The 24,100-nt window shown below is 36.2% G+C and overlaps 1 protein-coding gene across 3 annotated transcripts in view; it reads left to right on the forward strand.

The window, feature by feature from the left end:
• Myh10 (myosin heavy chain 10) overlaps nt 1–24,100 on the forward strand; it is a 141,136-nt gene that overhangs the window by 8,079 nt on the left and 108,957 nt on the right. For all 3 annotated transcript variants that reach the window (XM_047546634.1, XM_047546635.1, XM_047546636.1), the window contains exon 3: nt 15,494–15,650. In XM_047546634.1, the coding sequence (XP_047402590.1) occupies nt 15,494–15,650 (157 nt within the window). The remainder of the gene's footprint in view (nt 1–15,493; nt 15,651–24,100) is intronic.

Genomic DNA, 24,100 nt, shown 5'->3' on the forward strand with positions numbered 1-24,100 from the left:
GGAATATACAAACAGAAAAATGGTAGAAAATCAAGTGTCTGTCCAGAAGGATTAGAGTGAAGGGACAGTAAGTTTACAGATTTAAGTGGAGAGCAAGAACAGTTTCATCTAGGTACTTGGAAATAGGAAAGATGAATGCTGAGGTTTTAAAGAGGAAATAGTTCAGGGTGAGATTGAGCCTGGGGTTGTCTTGTGGTTGTCCTGTGGTTAAGCAGTTGATGTGTATGTTATAGTCATCAACTAGATGTGTTAGATTTCCATCACTGTGACCAAATACCTGAGCTGAGTCAACTTAAAAAGAGGAAGAGTTTATTTTGGCTCACAGTTTCAGAAGTTTCAGTCCGTGATCATTTGGTCCTGTGCTTTGGGCTTATGTTGTCATATTATATCATGATGGGAGCATGAGGTGGAAGAGGCCTGTTCACCTTATGACATGGGAGAACCAAAGAGAGATAGGGTTTCAGTATCTCCATCAAGATCACACTCCGAATGACCTAACTTCCTTCTAATAGGCCTCGCCTCCTAAAGACTTCACTGCCTCCCAGTAGTATCATTGGCAATCTCAACTCTAGCACCATGTCCCTGACTGTGTAGAAGTTATTGAAAACAATAATGGATAAGGTAGAGAGGAAAAATGAAACGAAATACTGAAAAGAATCTAAAACGGCAAAATAGGCTTGAGGGGATGGTAGACAGAGCTGGCAGTGATTTGAAGAAGGTGGCATGGATTGGATTTAGAATGGTCTGAAATTGGAAAAGGGTATTTGAATTTTATGCAAGGAGCATGCTACTGAAGCTCATGAGTAATTAAAAACTTCACTTAATCAGAACTAGTGTTTCCATAGAAATTAGTGTATGTTAGGAATATTTTAAGTGCCTAGTATGTTCTAGGTTTCTGGGGTAATATGGTGAACAAGATACCTGGTATGAAGAAATGAAACAGGGTCAGGAGAGAGTGGATTCCCATAGCAGGTCAGTGAAGGGCTGTTTGACAAGGTTTGAGTCTGACCAATAGAGGAAGCCAGCCAGGGGCAAAGAGTAGCTGGCTCATGACCTTTGCGGGAGTCATTTCCATCAAGCCTCATGGTCTCCGTTTATTTATTTATTTATTTATTTATTTATCTATCTGTCTATCTATCTATCTATCTATTTATTTATTTCCTTTATGAGATAAGATGCAAAATGAGAGAGAAAGTGGCAACAGGGCTGGAAAGTGGCTTGAGGAGAGTGAGAAAATCTTGGAAAAGAAGGAAAGCCAAGGATAAGAAAAAACTGAAGAGCAACAATGAGAATCCAGCTGAGACTGAATATCAGTGTAGAAGGAGATCACATTTTTGTCTGGCTGTGTGATTTTGCTCCAGGCAGGGCAACTTGTGTCTTCATTGCCAGCACAGAGAGAGAGAACTCTTCTGGCTGTCTTTGGCATCAAGCTCTGTAGGAATGGAAGTCTGTCTGGGTAGGAAGGCGCTGATGATCAAGGTCTGGAGTTTTTAATGATGTTGAAAGATAGGGTTGTTGAGAGTCAGGGAGTGAGAGGACTGGGAAATTAAGAGATTGTGGTAAGATGGTAATGTAACATCAGATTTAGGAGCTGGATCAGTTTGGGATGAAACCCTGTGTGCCATGGTTTATGCAGGGCTGAAGAGGTGATGCACCAGCAGAGTAGTGGAGGAGCACAGTGTGGAAGGGGAGCCAGAGTGTTTCCTGCCAGTCTTCACCTTCTTTCCTCGCGCTAGGCACTGTAGGTAGCAGCATGCAGGAGAAAGAAGGGAGATAGATGGAAAAGGGAAGGAGATTGTGATTGTGAAACACAAGGAATGAAAGAAAAGATGGTGTGTTTTGTATGTAGCCACCCCACATAATAATTTTGAGATCTGGAAGCCGTCTTTTATTGAGTTGGTTTGATTTCTTTATTGCCCACTCCCCAGCTCAACCTGAGTGCATTTGTGAATTTCTTTTCAAAGCATGGCCTCTTTGGGCTGTGCAATTGGAGAATTCAGAGGTTTTTCTCAAAGTAGGAAGATCACAATAGAGGTAGGGTTGGGGAGGATCATGTCTCCAATCAGGTGGGTACAGAAAGGTTCCCACTAATTAGAGCACTTGACTCTGATTAAAATCTTTAAAGAGAGGAGCCAGGGAAAGCCTTCATTGCTGATGGTGATGCATTTGTTTTGGGCTTTGGAATTAATTGGTCAGTTGAAATTGATAGGTTGAGGTGCCATGATGCAGACATTACAATAAACTTGCACAGGACCATTTTTTGGACATATGTCTATAGAGATGACATAACAGCTTCAAACAAGTTAGGTTGCTAACTGGTTTAGGTATGTTCTTTCCTTATATTTTGTGTGGATTTGTTCTCCCGGACCTCCAAATTCTCAGTTGATTCATTTTTATACTCCTTCCTAATAAAACAGTTTAAACTTGTAAATTTTTCTAATACTTTTCAGCTCACAATATTTGCTATGTAGTATTTTTACTACCTAAGTATTTTCTAATTTCTTTTGTAATTTCTTTTTCAACTATGAACCATTTAAAAGTGTACTCTGCCAGGCACGGTGGCGCATGCCTATAATCCCTTGAGAAGCTGAGGCAGGAGGATCGCAAGTTCAGAGCCAACCTCAGCAGAAGTGAGGCGCTAAGCAACTCACTGAGACCCTGTCTCTAAATAAAATACAAAAGAGGGCTGGGGATGTGGGGATGTGGGGATGTGATCAAGTGCCCCTGAGTTCAGTCCCAGGTACTTCCCCCAAAAAAGTGTACTTTTAGCATTTCCAAGTGTTTTAGTTATCTTTTAAATTATTGATTTTTAAAGTAATTTCACCACAAAGGATGACTTTTTTTTTGTTGAGGCTTGCTTTGTGTAGTAAATTATCAAGTTTTGTGAGTATTCCATGTGTTTGCTCTGAATGTGTATTTTGTTATTGTTGGGTAGGCTCCCATATAGATTAAGCTTTTTAACTGTGTTTAAACCTTCTATAGCTTCACTAATTTTTGTCTGCTTGAGCTATCAGTTACTAAGAGAAGTATGTTAAAATCTCCCAGTGTTTAATCAAACTAGTTAGATATCCCTAAACAGTATAGTTTAGTTTTTGTATTTTTTCAAACTTTAATACAAATGGTTCTCATAGTACATCGTCTTTTGTGTCTGTGGGTTTTTTTTTTTTTTTAAACATTACATTTGTAAGATTCATCTATATTGTTTTGCCTTGTTGTAATTCAATAGCTTTCAAAGTATGGACTGTGGACTCCCTAGGGCTTCCCTAAAACCTTTTCAGGGTATCTGAGAGGTCAAAACTATTTTTGTAATAATATGAAGATGTTATTTGATCTTTCCACTATGGATATTTGTACTGGTGGTCCTAAAGCTTTGATGAATAAAGCTCCTGACACCTTATGAATAAAGGCATTGCCCCTAAGCTGTACTAGTAATCATCTTATTGTTCACTCCCTTTGTTGGTAATTTTTAAAAATCCAGTTTCACTCAAGAATGTCCTTGATAACCAGAAACAGAAAAAATTATTGATTTTTATTAAATAGCAGCTGTTGAGCAAACATCCTCCTAGTGTTCTGTGTGAGGAGGTGATGAGTATGCACAAGCACTTCTGCTACGTGTGGTCCTGTGATGCTGCCTTGAAGAAAAGCACATGTGTGGTTCTTTGAGTTGCAGGCTGAACTTGCTACTTTTTTCATAAAACACCATTTCTATTTGATAAACTGACTGATGGATAAGCTATGGTTACTTGCACAGAGGTATTTGGCAAATATTTTCTTGAAAATAAACAAAGTGAGCCTGTCACTTCAAAGGAACAACTGTGTTTGTCAATGGTAAAATTTGAGTTTTTATGTGAAAATTGGAATGATAGGAAACTTGAATCTACCATCCTGAACTTGGCAGTTTGTCAATACTTAAAAACCTTGCTGATGTGATAGATGTTGATACTAATGAAAGTGATTTTGTTTTCTTTTTGTTTGTCATATAGTGAAATATCATTTAGAAGACTTGGATAATTCAGTTAGCTAATGTTTTCCAAATGAGGTATCCACGATGTTACAAAATCATGGGTGGGTAAAAGATTGATTCATCATGCAAGATTAGCCAATGGATTTTGATGTAACATAGTATAAATTCACTGATAGGGTTGCAGAAGCTACATTGCATCTAATCTTTAAGAAGTTGTCACTTGTTTAGTTTTGGTAGTTTCAGAATATTCTATCTGAAAAGGCTGTTAAATTATTCCTCTTTTCCAACAAATAGGTGTCAGATTTTTTTCATATGCATCAAATACAACATATCATGGTTGTTGCAAAAAGCAAAATTAGATATAAAAATCAAGTTGTTTTCTATTAAGCCAGACAATAAAATATAAAAATATAAAGTAGTGTCACTTTTCTCACCTTTGTTTGTTACTTTTTCTAAAAAATGTTGTTTATTGCTGTTTTAAAATGAATAAATACACATTTATAAAACTCAGTATATATATACATTTATAACACTCAGTATATATATACCTTTTTATGTAATATACATATAGTAAATGAAAAGTCTCTGGGGTCCTTAATAATTTGTAAGCATGTAAAAGGGCTCTGAAATAAAATTTTGAGTTATTCATTTATTTTTGTTGGAATATAGTATTCGGTTATAAGATTTTTTTTTTTTTTTATCCAATGTATTTGTCTACTCAACCTTCATTTTCTTTTTTTGCGGTACTGAGGGATTGAACCCAAGGCCTCTGCATGCTAGGCAAGTGCTCTACCACTAAGTCACATTCCCAGCCCCTACTCAATTCTTCTTCCTTTTTTTCCCCCCTGGTACTGAGGCTTGAACCACTAGGTTCCACATCCCCAGCCCTTTTTATTTACTTTATTTTTGAGATAGGATCTCACTAAGTAACTTAGGACCTCACTAAATTGCCAAGGCTGGTGTTGAACTTGTGATCCTCCTAGCTCAGCCTTGTGAGTGGATGGATTACTGGTGTGCACCATCGCCCCACCCTGTTCTACTCTTTTTTTTTTTTTTTCCCCTCAATATCTTTATTTATTTATTTATTTATTTTTATTGTAAACAAATGGGATACATGTTGTTTCTCTGTCTGTACATTGTTCTACTCTTTTCGTGCATTTTTTTTTTCCAGTTTCATGCTAGTATGAGCAATGCTCATACTTCAGTAAATGGCCTTGTACATGTACCTGGCACACATAAGCTTGCCTTTCTATGTATGAGTGGAGTTCCTGGGTGATAGAATATGCATATCTGCAGTTCATATCTTCAGCTTTCTTAGGTAATGCTTGATCTAGTTAGATCCCAGAAGGAAACAAAAGACTCTCAGACTAGGCATTTAGTAAACTGAAGATTTACAAATGTGGTTGGAGTTTAAAAAACAAATGAGGAATAGTACAGTATTCTGGTGTTAGTGATGGCCAAGATCCCTTGATACATCATTTTTTGTTTGTTTTTGGAGTGCTGGGGATTGAACCCAGGGCCTCACACTTGCTAGGCAAGTGCTCTGCAGTTGCCATATACATCCCTTGCCCTTTGATACATCTGGATCTTTAAAAGAACAGTAGGAAAGAGCTCTTAACCTCAACTTGATGATGAGGGCTATCTGGTGGAACTGTGGCCTTCCTTACAGGGATGCAGAAAGCCATGGAAATTGGCAGAGAGAAAGCCTGGGTAATAAAAATCTAACCTCCACCTTCAGTCTCCTGCTGATCTCTTCAATTGGCCAAACTCAGTCTGAAGCCAAAGAGAAGGAAATTTGGTACTTTTCATAGGATCAGCATCAGTTTCATCTGGAATTGAATTTTTTTTTTTTTTTTTTTGTAAGATAGGGACAAGATTTTCCCACTGCTCCCAAATGGCTATCCAGTGGATCCAGTTCCATTTACTGAAAGATTCCTCTCTCCAGTGCTCTGAAGTACCACCTTTGTCCTAAATCAGATGTTCATGTTATTGACTTCCTATTGTGTTTCATGGGTCTGTCTTCCTATCTTTGGGCTGATTCACATTATCTTAAGTATTACAGCTTTATAATTAGTCTTGGTACTCAGCATACTCTCATACTTGTTCTTAAGGTTTAGATTGTTTCATTATAATTTTAATATCTACGTGCAGTTTTTTATATATACACATAAAACCCTATTGGAATTTTGCTTGAAATTTTATTGATTCTGTAGATCAGTTTGGGGTAGAAATTAGATCTTTACAGTATTTAATTTTTAATGACTAGGTATACCCATTTATTTAGTTCTTAATTTTTCTCAATATTGGTTTATAGTTTTCTTAATAGAGACAGTCTTGTTAGATTTATTTTGAGGCATTTGATTTTTTTTTCAGATAGTGTTTAAATGGTGTTTTAAATTTTGCTCTTGTGATACATAGGGTATGTACATAATATGTATGTAATTTTTTAACATTTTGTAGAAAAAAGTTTTTGCATATTGACTTTATATTTAGTGACCTTAGTAGGTTATATCATTAGTTATAACAGTTTAACTGAAGATTCTTGTGGATTTTCTGTGAACACACTCACATTACCTGCAGATAATGACAGTTTTATTTTTTCTTTCCCAATTCTTGCATTCTTTTACATGCTTTATTGCACTATCTAGGACCTTCAGCACAATGCTTTTTGAATAAAAGTGGTAATAGAAAGCATCCTTATTATTCTTGATATCAAGGGAAGGTTTCAACATTTCACTGTTAAGAATGATATTTGCTGTAGTTTAAATATTTTTAAAAATATTCTTTATCAGATGAAGTAAAATTCCTCCAATTCCTAGTTTTTATTCTGAATGAATGATTTTTTTTTAAAAAATCCAGATTGGGTGCTAAAATTTATCAAAAATTTTCCCACTATCTAAAATAGTATGGTGGTTTTTTTTGTTTGTTTGCTTGGGTTTTTTTTGTTTGTTTGTTTGTTTTTTAGTATTTAACTTATAAGAACAAAGGATATTCTCTCTCTCTCTTTCTCTCCTAGCTAATATTTTGTTTGGGATTTTTGCACCTACATTCATCAGAATAGCTTAAAAATTTTCCTTATAATATCCTTTTCATGTTTTACTATCAAGATTTTGTTCATTTTATAAAATGAATTGTGGAATTTTTCATCTTTGTTCTTTTCTAAGCAATAATAGAGTTTTCTTTGTGGGGAAGTTTTTTCTATAATAGACATAGAACTTTTCAGATTTTTAATTTCTTGTGTCATTTTTGAAAATAATACTTTTCTAGGAATTTGTATTTCACTTAAATTTTCAAATGTACTGGCATAAGTTCATAATACCCCCTTATTTTCTGTAGTGACATTATCTTTCATTTTTTTTTTTTTTAATCTTTCATTCTTGATAGTGGTAATTTGTTCTCTCCTTTCTCAACTTGAGTTTTACCAGAGGTTTTTCAGTTATATTCTTCTTTTCAAATAACAGCCTTCTAACTTTATTGAACTTTTGACTTTGTTAGTCCTTTCCATTCAGTCTTCCCATTTATCTATCTACTTACCTTCCTGTTTAATTTTCACTCATTTTCTTTCTACTTAGTTTGGATCTGATTTGTTGTTCCTTTTCTACATTCTTCAGACAAAAACTTAGATCATTAATTTTTTTCAGCTGGTCCTTTGCCAGTGTGTGCTTTAAAAGTTAAAAATTTCATTGTAAGTACTGCTTTAGCAGTATTCTATGAGTTTTATTATGTTGTATTTTTATTTTCATTCAGTTCAAAACAATGAGGACTTTTTTCTTGGCTCCACAAGTTATTTAGATGTAAATTTCTTAGTTTCCAAACACTGGGCATTTTCAGGATTATTTTATTTCTAATTATAATGCCTCCTTGGTCAGAGAACATACCCTGAGTGATTTAGACCTTTGATATTTATTAGTCTTGCTTTATGGTTTATCCTATGATCATTTTGGGTAGAAGGTAGTTGTATACTCGGAAAACATGTCTCAGGCAGTTATTAGACACAGTATTGTGTGTGTGCAATGTCATTCAACCTTATATGTCCTTAGAGGTTTTAGAATTTTATTTATTTCTTGCAGTGCTGGAAAGTTTTTAATTAATTATTTATTTATTTGTTTTTGCAGTGCTGGAGATTGAAGGGCCTTGCAATGCTCTACCACTGAGCTACATCTGCAGCCTTAGTTTTATTTTCTATCTGCTAGTTATTTCAGTTACTGTGAAAATGTCTCTTTCTCTTTTTAGTTCTGCTGTATCACTTTTGCTGTATCATTCCTAAACTATCTTATCCCATGTATACAAATGTAGAAATTTTATATCTTTCTGGTGAATCATCATGAAATGGTCTTCATTTTTGTTTCTTGTGAAGTTCACTTTGATCTTAATATTAGTTATTCTCTACCTTCAGATTAGTGTTTCCATGGTTCATTGTTTTCTAAACTTTTGACTTTTTTGTATCTTTATACTAAAGGTATGTTTCTTATAAACTTTCTGTGGTTATTTTTGTCCTGAATCTGACCATACATTATTTGGTACTGGGATTGCTATACCACTGAGCTATATCCCCTGCCCTTTTTTTTTTTTTTTTTTTTTTAAATTTGAGTTGGGTCTCCCTAAGTTGCTTATGCTGGTCTTGAACTTGTGATGCACTTGTCTCATCCTCCAGAGTCACTGGGAGTACAGACATGTGCCACGGCCCCAAGCTATGACAATACTGTAAAACTAGAATATTTGGGTTATATACGTGTAATGTGTAATGTAATGTAATGACATATATTTCATTTTAAATCTACCATCTGAGTCATTGCTTTCTATCTCTCTTACCTCTTCTATGTTTGTTTGTTTTCTCTTTTATACACCCTTTTGGGATTAAGTAGTTTTCATTATTCTATCTTTCACTAAAAAATATACATTTTTGCTATTCTCCTAGCTTTTCATTTAGTGGTTACCCGTTCTAACTTGTATCATTGACAGAATTCTTACCATGTTACAGATAAGGAAAGAATCTGAGAACACTTGAACTCCCTTTACTCTCCCCTCCCAGTTTATATGCTGTTATCTTAATTCTCTTTATATTTTAAAACCCACAAGATACTTACTACTTTTTTAATTATTATTTTTTAATAGTCAGTATTCATTTAGTTTTATCCATTTTCCCTTTTATTGCTTTTATTTTTTAACTTACATCCCTTAACTTTTATCTTTCTTTTAGAAAGCATCTCTTATTCTTCTGGAAGTGTCTATTACTCCATTGTTTTTAAATTTTTCTTTGCTTTTGTTTTGGTTAGGTTTGGGGTTCAGAGCTGACCAGGCACAATGCAGACACAGCTTGGTATTCTTTCTTCCATCTTTTTCTGTTGAAAATTCAACTTATGGTTTTATTATTGCTTTTTAAAAAGGTTATCCATACCCTCTACCCACTCTAGCAATTTCTAAAATTTTCTTTGTCTTTGGTTTTTAACAGTTTTATTATAATGTGCTTGGATAAACTTATCTTTTATGTATTCAGTTTTGAGTTTGTAGTGTTTTTGATTCTGTGGCCTCATGCCTTTTGTTGGTTTTAGAAAATTCTTAGCTGTCATCTCTTCAGATACTGCTTTTAGCACCATTGTCTTTCCTCCTTCTTACTCAGATAACTTGTATGTCAGACCTTTTCCCTGTGTCCCCTATACCTCTCATGTTCCTCTACATTTTCATACTTGTTTTCCTTATTTTAATCTGTCTATTTCTTTTGACTCAATGTCAGGTGCCTAATTCTTTCTTCAGCTACATCTAATTAGCCACTAAATACATCCATTGAATTTTTTATTTTAGTTCCTGCTTTTTTCAATTTTAGAATTTTCATTTAGATTTTCTTTAGTTTCCAATTCTCCACCAGTATTCTCTACCATGTCTTTTAATTACTTGGATATATTAACATTCCAGGTAATAATACAAGTCAATAAAAATAGACTCACAAGGGATCCAGATGTTATATTGGATTCTAGTCATTGCTTGCTGCATAGTATGCTTGGTTAATGTGTATAAGAAATTGTGAAGATAATTTGGGGCTCTGGATGGCATCAAGCTTATTCTGGAGTTTTGCTTTGGGTTAGCAGTTGGGGTGAAGGGAACTAGGTCATATAATTTAATCAGGGGTTGATATCCTTTCCAGTTGTGCCCTGGACTGTGTGAGGGCTGATTTCTGGTACAGTCTTAATTCTTACGGGGTAGCCATCAGTGCCCCAAGACTTGGGGTTTTTACCAGTCCCAAGGGGAAGCTTCTCCTGGGTGGGCCAGAACTCTTTAATGTTTGTTTTCTTAGATTTGTGTGCTACTAAAAACTTTGCTTAGCCTCCTGCTTCCCATAAAGTTTTTAAGATTTGAAACTATCATCTGTCCAAAAATCAAGTAACAATTAATTCCATATCATCAAACATTCAGTCACTTTTCAAATTTCCCTTACCTCATAAACATCTCATAAATAGTTGGTCTGTTTGATTCAGGATGCAGAGAAGGTGGGTATATTGTAATTGATTGTTGTGTCTCTTCTGACCTGTCGTGTTTCACCTCCTTATGTTTTCACTTGATGAACAGAATCAGTTTGTTGTAGAATTTCCCAGTTCTGGATTTTGTGGGTCACATTCCCATGGTGCTTCCTATAGTCTGGTCGTTGGATCCAGAGCCTCAGACAGTTTTGGATTAAGAGACACTTAATGTCAAGTTGTCTCTCACTTTATAATGCTGAGATTGACCAGTGAGTCTGAAGTGAGTCCATTCAGGTTTTGCCATCTTTAGGTTCATTCCTTAGGAGGGTCCTCTTCTGCCAGTCACCCAAGGATTTAAGCATCTTGTGATAAGCATTGTTTCTTTAGGGGCTAAGAATGGTGAGAGTGTACTACCTGCCTTCATTAGCTTGGTGAGTGCTTTTTAACTATATATTCCCCTCCCCCCAACAGTTTTCTTCAAGAGCATTTTTTATTGTTGTTGTTATTATTATTATAATAGTTTAGTCTTTTTCCCCCAAAGGAGCAATCACATTTTCAGTATCTTTCCTCTGCCATCCGTATTCAACTGTCCTCTGTGTATTATTTTTATTGTACCTTTGTAGCGTCTTTTTCTTCCATTATTTTACTTTTGTTCTCTTTTCTATAAAGAGGATGCTCTCGCAGAATAAATGTTTCTGCTCTCACCATTTGATTTCCATTCTCTTACAATCTTTTCTTGCTCTTGTCACCTTTATTTCCTTTGTATTTCTCTTTCAGTATGTGACATTATATTCTGTTGCAGTTGTAAATCTATTTCCTAAAATTTTCTTTTAGCATATTTTGTAGATAATTTCCATAGCTAATTCCTTTCTCCAAATTCTCTGGATGATTATCTTTTCCTTTTTATGTGGTTTTGTTTAATGTCTGATTGTTGTTGAATTTTATCCAGGTGCAGCATTTGCAGATGATATGGGTGAATGTATTCTTTTCTTCCTTGCTTTCCTTTTGGGCAGTGGGATGATTTCTTGAGAGCTACAGTTGGGGTGTTGGGTTATGTGATGTCCCCAGGTCAGTGCCCTGTTCTAGTAGGAGATATACTATCTCTGCTCCCTGACATTGGCATTTGCACCTGCTTCTGTTTCATGGTTCTTGGAATTTCTTGATTCTATGAAACAGTGTCTTTATGTATCCCTGCTTTCTTAGTCAGAGACCTGGTACTTAAAGGATGAGTACCATTTCCTAGTAGTAGCAGACAGAGGAGGGTGGGCATTCTGGGAAGAAGCCTGGAGTTCTAAAGCAGCACTGTGTGTTTGAGAATTAATTGCAAGCTTTTTTATGTGCAAATATTTTTGTACATCTCCCTTAGGTAAAGTATGCAATAGTGTTTTATTATACAACTTCTCCCTCAGATCTCTGTAGTTCTTAGGATTTTCCCAGGTCTCTGGTAAAGCAAGCAATATTTCCGCTATTCAGTAGGTGTCCTACCCACGTCATCTGCCATACCACAAACCTATAAGGCACATTATCTTTCTCTTCACTCAGTAACTTTTCCAGTCTCTCAGGCTTAAAAACCTTGCAGTCCTTCTTTCCTTGTGCCTTAAATGGCTTTTCTGTTTTGATTTTCTGAATATGAGCAGTCAAGGTCAAGTCTGCATCCAGCTTCTCCATGACTCATCCCTCCCCGGTTTGCGTTGCCTTTTCTCTCATCCAGGCTCTCTCATTCCAGGCCTGTTGAGCAGTCTCCACTTTCTGCCTACTTCTCACCTCTTGCTCCTTCAATCGATTTTGCATATGGCTTCCAGATTCACACTTGTCTAAAGTGCTTCTTTCCAACAGTCACTCTTCTTTCCAACAGTCACTCTTCTTTCCTGAACCTCATCACCTCATCACCTGTCAAGGATGAAATCTCAGTTGTTCAGTGTGAATTTCTAGACTCTTTTCTCATTCCTCAGCATAGACTATTTTCAGCTAGATGGGTCTTTTTGCCCTGCCTTGGATATTTCCCGTCACTGTAGGAGTCTTCTTACTGTTTTAATGGGAATTCCTTATCCCTCTTTTGACTCTAATAGTCTTTTAAAAGAACATCAAAGACCATCTGGGCCTGAATTTTGTGCACAGTTTTATAGTTTCTAGTAGGATAGTTATGACCATTCAGTGCTTGGGGTGTGTTGTATTTTCTGCCCCAGAGCTTTCTCCACCATTTATAGAACCTGTTCATCTTTTTCTCTCCCATTTTGCTGCCTTATATTGTGATTGGTTTTTTTAGTGGGTATCTGTTGTCATCGTGCCTCGAGTTTATGTGTGTCAAAAGTGCTCAGTATCTCTGTGTGTGTGTGTGTGTGTGTGTGTGTGTGTGTGCACGTGCGCGCGCGTGTGTGTTCAGATACTTAATGAAGTTTAATTCAAACTTAAAGATCTCTAGAGAAGTTATTTTAACAGCATGTTGCTCTCCTACCATGTGCCTGGGGAAAGATAGAAGAGATACAGTATCAGTTCAATGATCAGTTTATGCAAGAGCCTGATATTTGAGCTAATTTTTCTTGTAGTTGGAAGTTAGCTCTTTAAGTACTTTAATAAAATTTCCACTTGAGCATTTGTTCCTGCTCTTCCTTGGCAAGCATAGGATACTGATGATTATTTAACCTCTTCTTTTTTGATGACTTACTCATATTTGTAAGACTTACTCATCTTTTAATCCTAGTCTTCAGAAAAGTGCCTCCTAACACATGGTAGATACACATGTTGGAATTATTTCTGATTAAATATGTTATCATATGCCATCTGTGCTATGAAATGTTAAACTGAATTTGGGTACTTTAACTTTCTCAGAAGTTTTTTTTTTTTTAATTTTTAAATGAAAAAAAGAATTTTAACTTTTAAATTTACTTACATATTTTAGTACTGGGGATTGAACCCAGGGGCACTTTATCACTGAGCTACAATATCAGTCCTTTTTATTTTTTATTTTCAGACAGGGTCTCACCAAGTTGTCCAGGATAGCCTCTAATTTGTGATCCTCCTGCCTCAGTCTCCTGAGTTGCTGGAATTCTGGTCATGTACCACTGTGCCTGGCCTTTTTTATTTATTTGTTTTTGTTTTTGTCATCTATAGTTATTTATCTGTTGTAAAAGTGAAGTTCAGAATCTATAGCTTCATGATAGATGATAATTTAATTTTTGAATGAAAAAGTGAAAATATATGTATAAAATATTAAGGTATGGTTATGACTTGGTAGTTTTACTATATATAAATGCAATAAAAAATATTGAGGTTGTGTCTGCTTTTCTCACCCTTAAAGTATCTTTGAAATAAAATTTTAATTGACTTAAAAACACAAAAATTGTACATATTAATGGGGTACCATGAGATATTTCATTATATACATTGTGTAATCAGGCTAATTATACCTATCTCAACCATTTATCATTTCTTTGGGTGAAAACATTCAAAATCCTTTCTTCTAACTTTTTGAGATATCAAGTACACAATTGTTGTTTATAGTCACCCCACTGTGCAACAGCTGTGCTACTGCTGTGAAAGTCTACCTTTATTATCTGTTATTGCCTCTTTGTTGTATGGACAGCAGAAGGACAAGAGACTTCATGGGGAGAAAGTGCAAGATAGTGGTACAGGAGGAGTTAGCCAAGGTTGTCTGAAGTGTGTACTGGTTAGAAGAAGGCCAAGGGTCTTAAGATCTGAGTGGTCAACAAAGGAAGGGCAAGTCATAAATCTGTCCTCAGACAAACAAGTGGGGTTGGGGGTGGGGGTGGTTTTTCCATCTGGTCTACTCAGATGTAAAGCATTAGCCAACAGTGCAAATAAGTGACCTCAGACCAGGCATCCCTTTGCTTTTTGTCCCCTTCTAAGTCTCTAATCGAGAAGGGAAGTGCATTCTACCTCAACCTCCAGTGATGAATTAAGGAAAGGTACAAGGAGAACAGCCAGAGAGATGGTTCTGGTCACTTGAATGTTTGGCAGGCTCTCCTTCTCTTGTTTTAGCATTAGGAACTGCAGTATTCAAAATAGAGTGGTCTCCAGAGGGTTTTCTGGTGGCAATTGCCAAAGGTTTTAGCCCTTATGAACACAGCTGTTAGTTAGAATCCCCTTAGTGTTCCCTGGGGAAGCTGGCCATCCAAACACTCCCAGTCCTCCAGCCTTTTGTACTATCCCCTCCCTGTTAGATTTTGGTTTAACCACATCACCTTCAATAAAGTCTGTTTCTTAAGCATCTGAGTATCCCTTGCGGAGGCCTTCATCTTGCAGAGGGCTGGAACATCTGGCAGCAGTTCCCACTGTTCTTGTTTTTCCATAGTTCTGAGAGTCACTTATTGTAGAATATCCTCAAAATCAGTCTAGACAATTTTAAAAACCCAAAAGTCTTAAGTGTCCATATGTACATTCTAAATGGTGACTACTGTGTGATCAGGAAAGGTTTCTATCTTCCAAACCATCTATTCTTTAAAATTTTTGTGGACCCCAAAGAGCTTTGGTTTATATGGTTTACGTTTCCTAAGGTTTATCATGTTAGAAATTAAAACAAAAATTTAAATGTTTATCATTTCATTTAAAAATAGTAATAGTAAACTCTTAATGAGTTAACCTAAATAGTTTTTTATGAAAAAACTGCACTTTCAAAAGAAAAAATCAGAAGAGTAAAATCTTATATTTTTGTGTATCTCTTTAATATCTTAACAAAAGTCAGCTAGATTCTCATATCTGTTTCTGCATTCAGTTTGTGTAGTAAGCTGTTTTGGTTGAAGCCTTTGAAGAAAATCCTGCCTTCCACAGATACTTGTTTGGAAAAAAGTGGAGTATTTTAATAGCTTTTTCAGATAATTGTGAATATTCTTCTTTGATTTCATAGCCAAACTTGACAAATTGTATTTTCTCAAAGATTAGTTGCAACGTGGAATCTGAAAGAACATTGGTGAGCATTCCATAACTTATATACTTCCAAAGATTAAATTGCTGTGTTGTTTTTGTCTCCTGACTAGATGCTGACTAACAAATGCAGGGTTTTGTTTTGTTTTGCTTCCTATTTATTTTCTAACACTGTGTTTTATTTTTATTCTAGACTTATTCTGGACTCTTCTGTGTAGTCATAAATCCTTACAAGAACCTTCCAATTTACTCTGAGAATATTATTGAAATGTACAGAGGGAAGAAACGTCATGAGATGCCGCCACACATCTATGCTATATCTGAATCTGCTTACAGATGCATGCTTCAAGGTAATTGGAAATATTAGAGTAAGAAACACCCAGAATTTCCCAAATCTAATTTAGTGTTTTTTCATGTCTCAATCTAGTTTACAGAAGTTTTTAATATTCTTTCTTTTTTTTTTTAATTTTAAAGTAGTGTAGAAAAATTACGAGTTCTTTAGAATAGACATTGTGGCCATTTTCTTTAGGAAGCTGGGAAGCATGTTTGTTGCCTCAAAACAATACTTCATGTAAATTTTAATATTAAAAAGCATTTAGTACTTACATACATGTGATCCCCACCACAAGCCAGTGTAATTAATGCTGTGTTACATTTTAAAACAGTTGGATGGAACTGGAGGTGTGGCTCAGTGGTAGAGTACTTGCCTAGCAATGTACAAGGACCTGGGTTCCATTTCAGCACTGCAAAAAATAAAATAAAATAAAGCCAGTAGGGAAGAGCAGTAGGAAAGGTGGATGCTTTTTTGGGTAAAATAAGATCACAAATGAATGTAAAAAGAGACAAGAAAAGTTTAAAAAAATCACGCTGAATTAGTTGATTTCAATTGCTCTTTTTTGGAGCAGGATGAAATATAAATTTGAAGAGTCTGTGGCTTTAGACACAGTGGCTTATGGAAGGATATTTTTGGAAAGCCAGAATGTAACAGAATGCTTTATAGGTGAGAAGAAGCTGGAGAAAGTACCCTCCTTCACTTTACTGAGTCAGCCTGGGTTCCTCATCTAAACAAACAGTCTCATAAGTGAGGCTTCCACCCACTGCTCTTTGAAGTATGATGGGGAAGGGAGTTCCCAGAAGGCTGGGGCACGTTCTCACACATCATTCTGATTTTTTTAAATGGGAAGAAATTCTAGATCTCTGGACTTCATGTACATTCCAAGAAAGTTTCTAAAAATCTAATGTTAAGAGAATGGTCTAAGAACAACATGAATACATTTACAACATTATTTTGGGCTTCCTAAAACTTGTCATGTCATTCCATGGCCTCCTGTGTTATCCTCCGGCTCCATGCTGAGCAGTTGCTCTTGAGGTGCCAGTGAGTGACTGAGGCTGGTGACTGAGGTCGGCTAGGTTTGTCAGGATGTGTACTACAGGGTGTGTGCTCTTTTCAACATTTTTATCAATATACTTAAGGATGGTGGGTTGCCTCCCACCATCCTTAAGAAATATGTGGGCAACATGAAACTAGTGGGGATAATAAATATATTTGATGAAAAAGAACAGATTTTTAAAAATTCTTATCAGGTTAATGGGGAATCGAATCTAACATAATAGTAGGAATAAATTGTTATATCCCATTACTGGGTTGCCACACCAGCTGTTTATATACAGAATGAGGAAGATACAAGGAAGATGTGACCTACTGGCATATCATGTTACTATTAATATTATCATTATTAATGCTAGGATGAACATTTATTGAAAATTATTATGAACCAGGTATAGTAATATACATTATATTTATGTGTATTTTTTTGTATTACTTAATGTACAATGACAGACATATAAAATAAATAAAAATACTATCCCTATTTTCCTGAGGCACAAAGAAATTAAATAATTTGACTAAGAAGATTTAGATAGTCAACAATGTGAGCTAAGATTTAAAACTAGGCAAGTGACACACTTTTATCTACAATAATGAACTTCTGCGTGACAGTTAAAATGAATGAGTCGATTACATAAAATGTAAAAGTTTGCCCAATGTGGTGGCACATATCTGATACCAGCTACTCGAGAGGCTGAGGTGGAAAGATTGAAAGTTTAAGGCCAACCTAGGTGACTTAAAAGATCCTGTCTCAAAATTTAAAAATTTTAAAAGGAGCTAAGGTGGTAGTTCAGTGGTAGAATACTTGTCTAGCATGTAGGAGGCCCTCAGTTCAATTCCCAGTACGACCAAAAAAAAAAAAAAAAGGAAAATACAGATACAGAAAGTAAGGAACAAAACAAAATCTCTTGTATGCCATCATATTAGGAAGGGATTGCTTGCTGATGTGTTCTAAAGAACACAATAGGGTGGAGTACCTGCAAGGGGAGTCCAACAGTAGCATTTATGATTGTAGAGGGAGCTCACACCAACCTCCAGTGCCAACCAAGTAGACCTTCAGTTACCACTGTGAGTGGATGATTCACTGTCCCTGGACCTATGAAAAGGATCAACTGCTTGTGAGGGACCCATGTGGAGAATTTAGGGCATATGGCCCCTCTCAACTATTATGTTAGATTCAGTTCCCTATTCAAGCTGTCAAGATCTTTTAAAATTCTGTTTCCTTCTATCATATATATATCATCCCTCCCAGTCCCATGTCATATACAGATTTGGGGGCATGCATCCTACATCTTCAAATGTGTTGATAAAATATTGAAAGATTTGTTTTTTAATGCATCCCCCTATCACAAAGGGGGAAAGCAAAACAAGACAACTAAAAAAAGAGAGCTTAATTTTTCTTAAGTTTGGATTCTATCATCATTTACTTATCAGGGAAAACATTCAGCCTTTGGTTTTGGGGATTGACTTATTTCACTTAGCATGATATTCTCCAAATCCTTCCATTTATTTGCAAATGCCATAATATTATTCTTCTTTATGGTTGAATAATATTTCGTTGTACATATATACCACAGTTTCTTTATCCATTCATCTGTTGAAGGGCATCTGGTGGGGGTGGGGGATGAGAGAAGAATGGAGGAACTTTAGATTATGTAGAAGGAAATAAGAGGGAGTGGGGTATGAAAAATGGTGGAATGAGACAGACATCATTACCCTATGTATGTGTATGATTACACAAGTGGTATGAATCTACATCGTGTACAACCATAGAAACGGAATGATAAACCCCATTTGTGTATAATGAATCAAAATGCAGTCTGTAAAAAATATTTTAAAAAATTAAAAAAAAAAAAGTTTGGATTCTAAGGGATACAGTACCAAGAAAATGGAGAGTGTGCTTAGGGCATGGTAGTTGCTCAATAAGTATTTGTTGAATGAGTGAATGGAAGCAGAGTTCTTAGACATGAACTTGACTGCAAAAAATCACACATTCAGTCAAAGCATGAAACAACAGAACAGGCCCAATTGGAAATAAAAGCAACAAATCAGAAGGTTAGAATGCAGAGTAAAAAGTAACAGAGTAATGTAGTGTAGCTATAGACTTTCAGAAATCTACTTTCTGTCAAAGAGGTGATGTTTTTTAAAAAGTTCCCTTGAACTGAAAAAAAGACTCAGGTCTTCAGATTGAAAAGGGCCAGACTGGAATATTGAAAAGAGGTCCTGTGTGCCTAGTCTTACATAGCTTGGCAGATAGTCAGAATAAGGTGATCTAGATGGAAAGGGAATCGTTAGTATCAGACTTCTCATTCTCAGTCTTGCATGTTAGAAAGTGAATGCAGTAACACCGAGGCCTCTGCCCTGTACATTATCATTGAAGGTCACCTGAGACTGCTCACAGTTCAGCCTCACCCTGCATGGTTCTTCTTTGCTCCTGATGCCTTACCACAACTTTCCACCCCAGCCAGCTTCCTTCAGTACCAGGCACCCAGCACTGCTATCCACCGTGATAGGGCAGTATAACTGCTGGGGCCACCGTTTTAGGCCACCGAGAATGTGTGAGACCTGAGAGTCTACCATCTTCCTGAAGTCTTGAATGAAATTCAGTGTATCTCCTTGCTCTGTTTTATTGCCAATCATGTTTGCATTTCTGTTATGCTCATTTTTTATTACATTCACTTTAGCCTTAAGTACTCCCAGTCTCAAATGTAAAAAGTTCCCTATATGTTCAGTGTCTTCATTGAATGTTTTCCCTTTTTTTTTTTTTTAAGTTGTCAGTGGACCTTTATTTTATTTATTTAGATGCAGTGTTAAAAATTGAACCCAGTGCCTCATAAATGCCAGAGTGCTTTACTACTGTACCACAACCCCTGCCCTGAATGTTTTTCCTTTATCCTTTAGCTGAAACTTGCCTTTTCCCTGAGGATGCAGTTTGAGCATCCACAGTGAAAATTGCCCCATCTTTCAAATCCAATGCCTTGGGAGATGGAGGTTGTGTCTTTACCTACCATGTACCTGCTAAGCCTTTTCTCCTTTGTTTCCATGAAAAAGCTCTACCTTTCCACCTGTCCTCATCACCTTCAGCTTTCTTTTTGGCTCCTCTCCTTGATGATGCTGGCTCCTGACCCATTGTTTTCTCTGCCTCAAGCCTTGGCACACCTGTTACTTCATAGTTTTTTATAACTAATCCAATCTCTTAATCTCTAGGTCCTTAATCTTCTTTTCTCACTTATGCGACCAATTTCTGTAGTGATTCTGTCTTTTGGTCTTACCTGATTTTTCAAGTGTGTTTCAGAAATTCTATTACAATGTCCTTCCATATTTAAGGTTCAGTGATGAAGTCCCCCTAAATGTATTCTTTACCTCCATGTGGATCCCCCATCAGTTAGTTCTACTTTCCCCTGTATTTAAATAATACCACTTTCACTTTTTTCCTCATTTAGTTTAGATTCATATCTTACCATTTCAGCCATCTTCTGTGCACATACTAATCCCCCTTGTCCCGTTGTTCTTTTGTTATACCTGTTTGACAGAATTTTCATGCTGGATGAATCAAGGTGTTTGTCTCTTTTAATGCATACTTGGGTTGTGGATGCTTCTGGAGTTACATTCACCCAATCAACCAGATCCACACTGCTATAATTTCATGACCTTGAATCCTGATTCCACTCTTAACACTGTTCTTGTCAGTTCTACCTTGTTTCCATACTGAGACGATTGTCCTACTCTCCGCAATGACTATTTCAGACCTCTGCACACTTGAGATCTCTGGGTCCCCACATGCCTCTCACTACCTAGCTGGTGACTTGTTTTCCATTCCACAGAGAAATTAGAAGCTACCAGAGGGAACTGCTGCAGCTTTCCAAATCATATTTACAGACCATCTGCTCCTGTCCACTCCTATCAAAGGCCACTCTTAAAGTGACTTTTGTCACAACTAAATTTTTTATGTGTTATTTTGTTGTTAATCTCTAAAAATCTGTTACATGAGTTTCGATTTCTTTTTTTCACCAAAAAAGCCATAAAGGTGAATAATTAATAGCAAAACTCGCAAGAACTCATCAAATACAAGCCTATCCAAGGCCACTCTTGCCAACTCCTTCACCTCTGATGTTGATCACATATCTCCCAAACTTCTTGGGAATCTCATAGTTCTGATCGTTATGAGATATGACTGTATCTGTCTCTCTCTTTATAGACTCCTACCATGAGCATTAAATTTACTAGTCTTTCCTCATTTTTCCTTCTTTTTCCACATTTTTTTATTGGTGCAATTTATATAATGTACATTTATATAATTGTACATATTGATGGACTTTGTTGTTACATATTTGTATGTGCACACTAATAACAATTTAATTTGGACATTGTCAACTCCCCAGCATTTCCCCCCTCCCTCCCCACCTTCCACCCATTTGTCCCTTTCCTTTACTGATCTCCCTTTGATTTTTAGGAGATCCACACTCACCTTCCTTTTCCTTTTTCCTCTCTAGCTTCCGCAAATAAGAGAAAACATACAACCCTTAACCTTCTGAGTTTGACTTACTTAGCTTAACGTGATGGTCTCTAGTTCCATCCATTTTCCTGCAAAAGACATAATTTCATTTTCCTTGTGGCTGAATAAAACTCCATTGTGTATATATACTACATTTTCTTTATCCCTTCTTCCATTGATGGACACCTTGACTGATTCCATAGTTTGGCTGTTGTGAATTATGCTGCTATAAACATGGATATGCATGTAGTATGATGACTTTAATTCCGGATATACTGAGACATGGTATAGCTGGGTCATACAGTGCTTCCATGCCTGTCTTTTGAGGAGCTTCCGTACTGATTTCCATATCGGTTGTACTAATTTACAGTCCCACCAATAGTGTAAAAATATTCCTTTTTCTCCACATCCTCTCTAGCATTTATTTTTATTTGCATTCTTGATGACTGTCCTGACTGGTGTGAGATGAAGTCTCAGTGTACTTTTGATTTGCATTTCCCTGACTGCTAATGATGTTGAACATTTTTTCATGTATCTGTTGGCCATTTGTATTCCATTTTTTGAGAAGTGTATATTTAATTCATTTGCCCATTTAATTAATTGCCCATTTACTATTTGATTTTTTTGGTGTAACGTTTGAGTTCTTTATACATTCTAGATTTTAATCCTCTATCAGAAGAGTAGCTAGTAAAGATTTTCTCCCATTCTGTAGGTTCTCTCTTCACATTCCTAATTGTTTTCTTTGCTGTGCAGAAGCTTTCTAATTTGATGCTGTCCCATTTATTAACTCTTGGCATTATTTCCTGGGCTTTAGGGATCATTTGTATCTCTGCAAGGTAGATAATAGATAACTTTATGATAATTCATTGAGTGGCAATATTGTCTTGTGAACTTTTCTGTGTGACCTTTCACAAAGAAAAAAAAATGTTCTTTGAAAGTACAGCAATAAAATGAACCAAAACAAAAGGAAAAACTTGTAAAGACATTAATGGATTTGAACAAAGTGCATACTTTCAGAGAACCATTAGTACAACTGAAAGCTGGTTCCATGAAAAAACCATAAAATAGTCAAGTATCTGGCAAGTGTGACCAGGACAGAGAACTATCAGGAATGACAAAGGTTATACAGCACCAGAAACAGACAAAATTGATTAGAAATAAACTTAACCAGAACAATGCCCTTCAGAGAACTTGAAGAGATTGTTAAAGATCTACCTTTACATGTAGACCTGAGGCCCAGTTTTAGAGGTAAAGTCTGCCTCATCTTAAGGGTGATTACTGTGGTATCTAAATAGATTAAGACCACTAGAAAATGAAGAATATATAGTCAAGATCAGAATTTGTCAAAGAAATTTGAGTGTTTAAATTGATTTTTACTTTTTATTAAAGTAATATATGGTGCTGGGATTGTGGCTCAGTGGTAGAGCACTTGCCTAGCATGTGTGAGAGGCACTGGGTTCAATTCTCAGCATCACATTAAAAAATAAATAAAATAAAGATATTGTGTTCATCTACAACTGAAAAAAAAGTAGTATATGAAGGCACTTTTAAGAAACAATGAGCTGGTGCATTGGTGCACACTGGTAATCCTATCAGCTTGGGAGGCCGGGGCAGGAGAATCGTAAGTTCAAAGCCAGCCTTAGCAAAAGTGAGGTGCTAAGCAACTCAGTGAGATCCTGTCTCTAAATAAAATACAAAAATAGGTTGGGGATGTGGCTCAGTGGTCGATTGCCCCTGAGTTCAATCCGCAGTACTGCCCCTCCAAAAAAAAGAAACAGTGAATACACAGTAGAGTAAGGTTTATTACTACCTTATTGAAAAAAACAGGAGATACCTGTTCTCCTGCCCATTCTATCCCTGCCCATTCTGTGTTCCCTTTTTAGAGAAATCACATCTTATCTGTTTTTTATTCTTTTTTATTTTTTATTTTTTTATTTATTTTTTTTTGTGGTACTGGAGATTAAACTCAGGGCCTTGTGCTTGCGAGGCAGGTGCTCTACCAGCTGAGCTATCTCCCCAGCCCTGTTTTTTATTCTTTATGTACATATTTGTATGTAACAAGCTTATGCCATTCTTTCTTTTTGTACTTCTAGTATTATCTGTAGGTCCCTATTATGAAAGAAGAGTTTTTAGTTTTATCTAAACCCTCCCCCTTTGTCTTCCCGATAGAAGTTAAATCAATATGTCTTTGTATTTTAGTAGTCAGTATTCAAATTATTTGTCCTATGATCACATTTCCTTTCTTAGATAATTCACTGTTTTCCACGGGGTTAGTAATTTTCCCATTTAGGGAACAGGACAGTTTTGCAATTAACTACATTAATTTGACAGAACTACACGCCTTCTTCCAAAGCACAGAAGCACATCACATAATTTCTCAGTCTTTCATTGCTCTGAGACACTTCCTGGAGCCCTTTGCCCTTCTCCAGTCTGTGCTCGTTGCTCTTTGGACTTACCTTCACCTATCCCTAAAAATTCCCTTTCTTTTTTCCCTTGGTTATATTTCCTAATCTACAGATCTCATATGCCATTATTTTGGATGAAGGATAACCTCTAATAGCTTCCTGAGAAACACTGAGAACATCCAACTATTGTAACCGTCAGTGATGACGCAAAGGATGACTCCTCCATGTAGCGGGTGCTGAGCAGCCATGTTGAAAAGATGGCTGATGTGCTGAGCACTCCCCTAGTGTGATAGGCCTACATCCTGCTCTTTTAAGAATAAGCATCTTAAGAATAGGATTGATGTGCATCAGAATGTATATTTATATGAAAATGTATTTTTTTTAAATTTTTAATTGTGAAACTGAATACAAGTTTCCTACATTAGGAAAAATAAAAGGAAGGAAAACAACTTTCCCCAGAAAGAAATATCAAGGAATGCTTTAGAAAGGCAGTAACCATGACACCAGATATAG

Source organism: Sciurus carolinensis, chromosome 3, assembly GCF_902686445.1.
Source record: "Sciurus carolinensis chromosome 3, mSciCar1.2, whole genome shotgun sequence".
Taxonomy (NCBI): Eukaryota; Metazoa; Chordata; class Mammalia; order Rodentia; family Sciuridae; genus Sciurus; species Sciurus carolinensis.